This window comes from Vombatus ursinus, unplaced genomic scaffold (assembly GCF_900497805.2).
Source record: "Vombatus ursinus unplaced genomic scaffold, bare-nosed wombat genome assembly UNPS02014802.1, whole genome shotgun sequence".
Lineage (NCBI taxonomy): Eukaryota > Metazoa > Chordata > Mammalia > Diprotodontia > Vombatidae > Vombatus > Vombatus ursinus.
In genome coordinates, this window is record NW_020954580.1 from 23,895,781 (window position 1) to 23,906,448 (window position 10,668).

A 10,668-nucleotide genomic window follows, 5' to 3' on the forward strand; every position below is an offset into this window, starting at 1 on the left:
CTTCTAGCTTCTGAGCTTTCATATTACTGCTGAGAGCATTATAATCCTCCCAATCATCCAGGTTCAAAACCTAAATATCATCCTTGATTTTTCACCCCACATTTCACTCCATTACCAAATCCTGTCATTTCCAACTGGAAAGCATCTCTCATGTACATCCCTTTCTCTCTGCTCACACAGAACCACCCTCATTAGGCCCTCATTTCTTGCCTAGACTGTTTAATTGGTCTCCCTGCTTTAAGTCTTTCCCTACTTCAATTCATCATCTCTATTCAGTTACCAAGGTGATTTTTCAAAAGCGGAGGCCTGACCATCCCCCTTCACACATACACACACACAGACACAATACCACATATACTTAAGTGGCTCCTTATTACCTCCGTGGTCAAATAGAAAGTCCTTTGTTTGACACTGGAAATTCTTCATAACAAGGCACCTTTCCAGTCTACTTACACTTTACTCCCTACACACGATCTGCTATCTACCTTCGTTGGTCTTACTTGCTGTTTCTTCTACACATTGTATCTCTTATTCCCGAGGCTAACTGTTCACCATGCTTGGAATGCTTTCTTATGCTCCTGACCTTTGTCTCTTATTTTTCCTGCCCTTTAAGATTCAGTTGAAATTCCTGACTCTATAAGATATCTTTCCCGAAGTCCTTCCAGATGATAGGGCAAGGCTTTTTTTTTTTTTTAAATACTTCTGAATGGAAGAGAAAATGAAAATAACTGGAGGCATGCTCCTGGAGGACAGAGAATGGGCATAAATATAAGAGTTGCTCTTCTTGAGAAGAAGGGCCATCTCTTTTTCAGAGACTGAATAAAGGAGGAAAGAATTTGGGGTGATGTCAGAAGGTTTTGAGATACAGAGTAGAAGAGAAGGTAAAAATGGTCTCAGTGGCTATGTAGAACAAGAGTAGTGGTCTTCTGAAAGGAGTAAGGGGAGAGATTTGGAATAGACACAATGGGGAATGACAGAGAATCAATTTATAAAGAGTAAAAGAATTGCCTTCCTGCAGTGAGTACAGGAGTTTTTCATGAGTTCTTCAAGCCAACTGAGTTACTTGCCATCCCTAATATATGTTTGTACTTTTCTGCTTACACTGTTCCCTTTACTATGGGCATCTCCCCTTCTACCTATGCAATTCCCTTGAGCTACTCTGAGAAACTTTTCCTGATTTTGTGCCCTATCATGGTCTCCTCCCTGACCCCACCCCCAGATGATGGTAATCTTCCCTTGGACTTTTTATAGAGTACCTTGTTTGCAAAGGATTCGTAAGGGTGGTTTTTTGTTTTTTTGTTTTTTAACCCCAACTGAAATATCATTGGTGTAGAGAACTGTGGTGTGGAAACTCCCTCACCTATGGTGACTTGTAATTCAGATGTAATTTATAGTCTTAGAGAATTGCCTGAGGGTACTGAGAAGTTAAATGAGTCGCGCTGGTGGTCACACAGTAAATGTCAGAGGGTTGACTTGAATCCAGGCCTTCCTGACTCCAGCCCTTTATCCAGTACATCATACTATCTTTCATTCTTCATTTTTATTTAAAAAAACAAACAAAAATCTTTGATGAGTTAACAGCAAAATTACATATAGATGCTTAACAAGGATGCAGAATACATTGATGAGCACAGCTCTCCAGGTCCTCCAATTCCCCATAGGGATATATGCCCAGATTGGTAGCAAGAGTCATCCAAGAGTCATGTCCAAAGAGCTTGCTGTCTCATTCTTATGGATTATTTTGTACCATAGTTTATATCATATCCCTTTACTAAACTGTAAGCTCAATGAGGGCAAAGACTATACATTATATAAACTTTTATCTGCCACATTGCAGTTTATGCAGTAGGTTTTGAAAGGATTGGGCCTGGCTGGGCCAGACCAGTTGAGGTGGAAGTCATAACTTGACGTCTACTTCAAAAGGAAAATAGAACCCAACTTTGTCTTCCTTCCCACGTCCCAACTTACTTCTCATTTCTCTTCTATAACAGCCTCAGAACCAGATATTTGTAGCAACTGGAAATAAGAGTAGACCCATGGTCGAGAAATGCTCTGAATATGCTTCAGTTCATTCGCTTCTTTTAATAGCTGTTGATTGAAATGCTGGTGTGCCTTCATCGCTGCCTTCTCCCTGAAGAGACAAGCCCCCTATGAGCACAATACTGATTCAGCACCGGGAAAACAAGTGGCATTACTCTGCCCAACCACCACCCCAAAACCGAGACTTCACATACTGCATTTCCAGTGTCTTACACTTGTGGCTATCATTGACCTCCTCGCTTCCTTAATAAAAAAGAGGGGCATACGTTCATAGACAACCACAGAGTTGAAAGGAATCAGAACATCATTTATTACTATCCTTTCAGTTAAGAGTGACCTGTTGGCCCAGAAAATGCCTTGCCCCAGGCTACACTAGTTAGTTATATGGGGACTAGAGAGAAGCCAAGTCTTCTGTCTCTAATACTCATCACCCCATAGCTTCTTTGGTGAGCAGCTTTATTGTTTCTGCTTTCAACTGCTCAGACTGAGAGCTGCTTACAGACGATTATCCTTCTCTTGGATATGTTTTCTTGTATCTTAATATTGCTGAATGCTGAAAGTTTATTATTGGTAGGAGAAGGCTTGAAGAGGAGTTTCTTTGGCTCTCATCTCTTTCTACACTACCATATTCCTCCAGATTGTATTCTTTACCTATATTCATTTCAAGCCATAGAGTGAATTTAATGTACATATCACAGTTTTGGGGCACCTAAGTGACACAGTGGATAGAGCACCAGGACTGGAGTCAGGAAGACTCATCTTCCCAAGTTCAAATCTGGTCTCAGACACTTTCTAGCTATTTGTCCCTGGGCAAAGCACTTAACCCTATTTGCCTCAGTTTCCTCATTTGTAAAATGAGCTGGAGAAGGAAATGGCAAACCACTCCAGTATCTTTGCCAAGAAAACCCCAAATGGGGTTGTGAAGAGTTGGACACGACTGAACAAACCAATATAAGGGGGGTATTTTTCATATTCTGTCTCTGTGTCCCAGTTTTTATGATTGTAAGTAGGGCAACTGCCTGCAGCTATGCCTATAGCTATAGGAATCCAGGGCAAAGGTCTTTTTTCCACCTCATTTCTAACATGTGGTTAAGAGAAGCTCTGAAGCTAGCTGCCATAGGCACTAGGGACAGCAGAAAGGGATTTAATCACTCCTACCCAAATATCAGCCTTGGGTATCCAAGTGGTGAAAAATACAGACTTCCCTTCAGGGTCTTGCGGCACCTGTTTGTTATTTCACAAAAGGGCTGCCAATACAGAGAAGCATCCTGGAGGAAGCAGTTAAGCCAAGAAGCAGCAGATGACAGTGCCCTCACCTTGGCAGCCATATCTGGGACTTCCCCAGCTCTCAAGGGCAGGGGTAGGGGTGGCACAAATGTGCCATTTCCTCTTCCTCTCCATATGGTCCATCATCTGGTTCTAACAGTCCATGTGTAACTGAAGTGAGCCCTCTGGTGGACCTGATTAGCTGACCCTTCCTTGCTCCAGTCCTGATTAGAAGGAAAATCAGAGTAATCCTCTGAAGGGCATCAGATGGACAGGTTGTATTGTCTTTGTTGGGCCTGACCATCTGGGACTATTTTAAAATGTGCCAAGTAATTCAGCTATTTGGTAAGGGGGTGCCTCTCCCATTCTACGATCTTGTGTTTCCCCTGGGTACCAAGATTCTTAGCAGAACTTTGTCCACTGGTTAAAATTCCTGATGGCCAACTTGAATATGGTGTCATTTGTTTCTCTCTGAGCTTTTCTGAGCTGAGGCCATAGCAAGGTCTTATTTCATTTATGTTTCAGGGACATGCTGGTTGTGAGTCTCCCTATATTTTCCATCTCCTGAGACTCCTAAATTAGCGAGACATGAGCCGGTATGGGACAAAAAGCCTTGCTTAGTGATATGTCGTACACATGCTAGAAATGCCACCTGCTGCTTCTTTGCTGAATTGCTGCTAGACTGTGCCTCTTTGGTTCCTTTTGAGGTAGTTCATGCTTTGGGCTATTTTAGCTCTTTTGTGAGCTAGGCCCACAGCTGTTCCTTTCCTCTGTCCTAGCAAATAATCCCTGAAGTCTGTCTTTTTCTTTTTTTCTTTCTTTTTTTTTTTTTTTTTTGCGAGGCATTTGGTGTTAAGTGACTTGCCCAGAGTCACACAGCTAGTAAGGATTATGTGTCTGAGGCTGGATTTGAACTCAGGTCCTCCTGATTCCAGGGCCGGTACTCTATCCACTGCACCACCTAGCTGCACTTCCAAGTCTTTCTTTTTAACCAACTTGATAACCCACTCATAGCAGCCCTGGAGAAAAGGGTGAAACTGGACGCCTCTGCCTCTGCGATCCAGCCCTCTCCCCTCACCCCCAGGCCACTTACCTACCCACTTGAACACTGAGCATGCCAGGGAAATCTCTCCCATGGGATTTCAAAATCTTAGGGAGGTGTGAAAAACCTGACTTCCAAGTTTTGCTTGGCTGAATCTAAAAATCAAAAGATGCTTTTTCCTCCAAAAAATCTTGGCAAATTTAGGACTAGTAATAGAGACCCCTGCTCCATTTCTTCTGAGTCACCAGTAACAAGCACCTTTCAAGTTGCGCGGCTATTTTCTTGGCTTCCTCCAAAGCCAATCTAGCCTCTTCCTGTTTTTTCTGCCTTTTTGCCTCCGCATCCTGCCTGGCCTTCTTTTCTTCCTCTTCCTTCCTCCTCTGGTATTCCAGGCGCTCTTCTTTGGCCATTTCCATCAGCCTTTTCTCTTCTTCCTCAAGCTGCCTTTCCAACTCCTTTTGCCTTTGCTTCTCTGCCTCTAAGGGACAGAAAACAACAATGATAATAGCTGATATGTAATATTTCATTTTGACAACATCTTTGTATGGATGGTATCCTCATTTTCAGATGAAGAAACAATAAGTTAAATAACTTGCCCTTTGTCACAGATCTGGTAAGTATAAAAAAGCAATTGCAAACATTAGTAATTGCTTTTAGAGGCAGCTAGGTGGTACAGTGGATAGATAGAATGCTGGGCCTGGAGTCAGGAAGACCTGAATTCGTATCTAGCCTCAGATATTAGCTGTGTGACCCTGGGCAAGTCACTTAACCTGTGCCTCAGTTTCCTCAAAATGGATAGATCAAGTGAGATATTTGTAAAGCACTAGGCACCATGCCTGGCACATAGTAGGTGCTATATAAATATAGAAAATAATATTTGACTTCAACATCAGGTGTGAAATTACTAGGGATCCTTGAAAAAGTTCAGCAGTTTGGGATCATGGGATTTTGAGACCTTAGACACCATTGACTTAAGTACCAGCATGTTGCCAACCTTTTGGGAATTAACCTGAGTTGAATAAAACACGCCAATTTAGGGGATTGTTGGACAAGGAGGGAGATAAAGGTGAGCAGTCTATAGAGCTCTTTTCGTGTCAGTTTTTTCTTTTCCTTTTGAACCAGTCTTCCAATCAGCCCTGTCCATAACACGTACAAATATAACAGGAGCAGGAGTACAGGTTGCAAACCAGTGGGGCAGGGATGAAAGAGATCTTGTGGCCAATGTGTTTCTGGCTTAAATTTGAAATACATTTGAAATAATACTTCATGAATGATCCTGTCTCAAGGAAATGGGCACCAGGGAAAGCCCTGGCCCTCTCCCACCTGCCCGTCTGGCGTCTTCCTCCTGCTTTTTCCTCTGCATCTCCTGCATCTTCCTGCGGAATTCCTCCTGCTGCTGCCTGGCACGGGCCTGAGCTGCTTGCTCTTGCTGCAATTTCCTCCTCTCCTCCTCCGCCTGCTGTCGCCGCTCTTCTTCCAGTTTCTGTTTCTGTAAGCTGAAAAACCCGAGTCTCAGAAATTGGAGCGAGAGCCATTAAGATGCTTCGATTGAACGAGCACTTGCTAAATACCTACTATGTGCCAGGCCCATAGGGTGCTATCCATGGAGAATGCACAGACAACAATAAAAAATGAGAATTCCTACCCTCAAGGAGCTTCTGTTCTGCTGCAAGATTCTTATAGGATAGTGCAGCCCTCATTGTGGCTATCCTCTTTGCAAACTAAACCTGATATCCTGTTTTAGCATAATGGTTCCAAATTTTTTTTCCAGAATAGAATCCTTTTTCTTGTCAAAACATTTCCCTGAACGCTAGGATGTTAGTGCTGCTATTATTATTCATTGATTGAAAAAATGCATCATAACAAATTACTATGAAATCCTCAATTCTTTTAATTGCGCTTGTATTTTTCCTTTTAGAAGCCCAAATGAAACATTGAATGATGTGAACATTTAAAAGTGGAGTCACTCTCCTCTATGGGATTGGCATTGCCTTCATAGGATTTAAGGGGTGCCAAAAATGCCTCCTCTCCTGGAATTCTACCAAATAAAACTCCTTTGGAGTTTGTAATTAGCTTCTTTTAAGATATTAATCTGGCTTTCAACCTCACACTGAAACCATTTTCTCAAAAGTTATCAGTGATCTCTTAATTGTCAAAGCTGTTGACTTTTTCTAAATCCTCATTCTTCTTGGTCTCTCTGCAGCTTTGGGTGCTGCTGACCACCTTCTCTTCTTGGGTACTTTCTTTTCTCTTGGTTTTTGTGACACTGTTCTCTGTTCTCTTTTTACTTCTCTCACAATTTCTTCTCCTTTGCTGACTCACTCATGAACCACTCCCTAAACATGGCTGTCTTCCAAGACTCTGTCCTGAACTCGTCTTTATTTTCCCTATAATCTCTTAAATGGTGATCTCATTTGCTCTCCTATATAGGTTCAATTATCATTTTTATGCATATGGCTCCCAGGTCTATCTATTCACCCTTAGTTCTTCCCTAAGCTCTAATCCAGCCCCCATATCACCCACTGCCTTTTGGATGTTTCAAACGAAATGTCTCGTAGGCATCTCAAACTTAACAAGTCCCAAGCAGAACTAGTTATATTTCCTTCCTCCCCTGCCCCTCATTTCTATACTTACCTATTTCTGCTGAGGGCATTACCATCTTTTCAATTACCAATTATGCATGCTTGTAGTTTAATTTCTCATTCTTCCTCACCTCACATATCCAATCATTTGTCAAATCTTGTTGCTTCTCCCCCTAAAACATCTCTTGTTATCCATCCCCTTCTTTCCACTCATAAGATTATCCCATGGAATTACTGATGTTCAGGCCATCATCACCTCTGGCTTGGATTATTGCAATAGACTAATTGATCTCCCTGATGCTGTTTCCCCTTTCCAATCAATCTTCCACATAGCTACCAGAATGAGATTCCTTTTTTAGGCAATTGGGGTTAAGTGACTTGCCCAGGGTCACACAGCTAGTAAGTGTCAAGCGTTTGGTTTGAGGCTGCATTTGAACTCAGGTCCTCCTGACTTCAGGGCCGTTGGTCTATCCACTACGCAATATAGCTGCCCCCAAAATAAGATTCCTAAAGCATAAATCAGACTTTGACATTTTTCCTGCTCAAGAAACTCTAGTGCTCTCCCTAGTACCTCCAGAATGAAATGCAAACGTCTTTTTTCTGGCATTTAAAGCTTTACAACCTGGCTCCAACCTACCTTTTCAAGCTTATTATACATCACTCCTCTTTATACCCTGTATATTCCAGCAAAGTAGGCTGTTACTGTTCCTTATATATCACACTCCATTTCCTGCCTTTGTAAAGGCAGGATTCCCATGCCTAGAATGCATCTTTCCCCAAAATCACGACTTTGAATCCCTAGCTTAAATGCTGCCTGCTACACCAGAGGTTCCCAAACTTACTTGGCTTACTGCCCCCTTTTCAAAAAAAAATTAGTCAGTGCCCCCTAGAAATCTATTTTCTTTAACCCTTTAACGGTTTTTAAAAAAATTTGTGTCATTTCAAAAAATATATAATTTTTTTTAAAATGACACATCTTAAATTTAATAATTTATTGTAAATTTGTGGGTTTTTTCCTGCCTCGAAATTTTGATGACACAATATTGCATCATGTAACCATATAGTATCATATTGTAAAGTTATTGCATGCATATATTCCTACATGCCTATGTGTGCTAGACTTCCCCAAGCTTGACTGTCAACACTTGCTTGTTAAGACCTGTCAGCAGACTTGACTACTGATCAGCTATAACTTGCATTTTGTGTGTTTATTTGGAAAATAATGTAATCACTGTGACTTTAACTTCGTTACACAACAGATGAAACATGTACAAACAGTTTTTCAAAATTTTCTTATCTTCTGTTCTTTACTTATGCTTTCACCACCCCCTTATTTTTATTCAACACCCCCAATTGTACCTGAGGTTACTACTGCACTCCTGAATCATTTCAGCACCCTCAGGGAGCTGTCTCTGCTACATGAAGCTTTTCCTGACTGCCTCCTTCTTCCTTGCTAGTGCCTCTCCATCTTGAAATTCTCTTGTATTACTTTATATATTTTCCTATATTCATACATATTATTTCCCTCTATAAAATGTAAGCTTGGTGAGGACAGGAACTCTTGACTTGCTTCCTTTTTTGTCTGTATCCCCAGCACAATGCCTGGTACATAGTATGCATTTAATAAATGTTTATTAATTGATTGATTGATCAGTTTCAAGGACTTGAGTTCAAGATCAGCCCCAGACCCTTACTACTTAACAAGTCACTTAACCTATGTTTGCCTCAGTTTCCTCAATTGTAAAATGGGGATAATAATAGCACCTACCTAACCAGAGTTGTGAAGATCAAATGAGATAATATTTGTAAAGTGTTTAGCACAGTGCCCAGCACATAGTAGGTGCTTTATAAATTCTAACTATTATTAGCTATTATATGATTTATCTGTAAAAGAGTGGTTTCCATTAGGTGGCCTTTCAGGGTCATCTTCTTAATCTAAAGCTAACTTTTCTAATATTACAGACACCCACAAAGTGCTGGTGGAGGATGTGAACAGGAGTGAGTTATTCCTTTCCATACCCTAAAGAGCTCTTCTCTTCTGTGTCCAGGATTTTCACTAAAATGAGGCCGTGATTTCAGGGTGGCTTGGTCTCCTAATGACGCCTCATGAAAAGAGTTCTCTCTGTGAAGGGTTTCACAGTTTTTTGAAAACTTCTTTAGGGTTTAGAAATACTAGGGTCAAATGGTGAAAGGAAGCTGTTGGACCTCCCTGTTTTGGAAAGACAACACAGATGATAGTCTAAACTTTTTTAGAGGCCTGCCAAGAAGGAGATTCCATCACTTTTTTTTTTTTTTTTGGCCACCCATTCAAGCACTTAGTGATAATGAGGATGTCTTTCTAAGGCATGTTGTAGCACAGTGAGAAGAATACTGGATATGAAGTCAGAAGCCCTGGGTTTTCATCCTGGTTTTGCCCCCTTGGACAAGCTGGTGTAGACTTTTGAGCCTCAGTTTCCTCCTCCCCTGTGCAATGGGGATAAGAGCATCTGTATTTTGTGGCTCAGAGGGTTGTTGGGACTATAAGGTGCTCTACTCAATGGGAGCTACGGACAGCTAGGTGGTGCCATGGAGCATAGAGCACTGGGCCTGGAGTCAAGAAGACTCATCTTGCTGAGTTCAAATCCAGCCTCAGACACTTACTAGCTGTGTGACCCTGGGCAAGTAATGTAACCCTGTTTGCCTCAGTTTCCTCATCTGTAAAATGAGCTGGAGAAGAAAATGGCAAACTTCTCCAGTATCTCTGCTAAGAAAACCCCAGATGGGGTCATGAAGAGTCAGACACGAGAGCTTATCATTATTAAAACCCAAAGTTGGTCCTTAGGCTACCTTGGGACAGAGACAAGTCAAATCCCCTTCCTCCATGGAAAGAGCCTAGGACCCAGACTTCCTGAGGTAGTTGCCGAGCCATCCTTTGTCCTTTTGCTCCCCACCCCGCTCCCTCCTCGTGGTAACATCGGGCCAACCAACCGCTTCTCCTCCGCTCTCCTCTGCTGCTCCTGCTCGAGCTCCTCCTTTAGCTGCTCCAGCCGCCGGTGTTCTTCCTGCTGCTGCCTTTTCCTCTCCTCCTTCTCCCTTCTCCGTTTTTCCACCTGTTGGAGCCTCATCTCTGCCCTTTCTGCGAGGATCCTTTCCCTGGGCACTTTCTCCTGCTGCTGGTCTGCAGGGAGAGCCTGGGAGAGCACAGGGGAGAAGCAACAGGGCAGCGATTCATTCATAGGCAAGTTATTTTAGCAAGATCTCCCTTTCCTGCGTCCTCAAGCAGATTCCCCACCCCCACGGCAGACTGTGGGCTACAGAGGTCTCTGTGAGGGCATCCTTCCAGCGATGCTGGCCTTAGGGAGATGCGGCTGATGGGCCGGCCTGCCTCCCCCGCACTCCATGCACACAGTCCGGTGGTCACAGCATTCACTCAACAAGAATTTCATAGGGTCACAGACTGGGAGCTGGAAGGGACCTCAGGTTCCCCCAGTCCAACCCCTTCATCTTACAAAAGACAAAATTGAGGTCCAGGGATGTTAAGTGACTTGGCCAAAGTCTCACAGATAGTGTCAGAGGAAACATTTGAACCCAGGTCCTCTGATCCCGGAAGCAGGTAGTGTTCTTGCCAATACATCATGACGTCTCTTTCTATTTACTGCTATACATATATACACACATATTGTACACACACACACACACACACACATGCACATACATATACACACGTGTGTATAGGCATATATATACATATAACACATC

The 10,668-nt window shown here is 42.5% G+C and overlaps 1 protein-coding gene across 1 annotated transcript in view; it reads right to left on the reverse strand.

Moving 5' to 3' along the window:
• Positions 1–1,586: 1,586 nt before the first annotated feature.
• KIAA2012 (KIAA2012 ortholog) overlaps positions 1,587–10,668 on the reverse strand; it is a 161,313-nt gene continuing 152,231 nt past the window's right edge. The window contains exons 20-23 of the mRNA XM_027873801.1: positions 9,898–10,100; positions 5,672–5,844; positions 4,607–4,826; positions 1,587–2,131 (exon numbers count right to left, since the gene is read on the reverse strand). Of these exons, the coding sequence (XP_027729602.1) occupies positions 1,972–2,131; positions 4,607–4,826; positions 5,672–5,844; positions 9,898–10,100 (756 nt within the window). The 3' untranslated portion in view covers positions 1,587–1,971. The remainder of the gene's footprint in view (positions 2,132–4,606; positions 4,827–5,671; positions 5,845–9,897; positions 10,101–10,668) is intronic.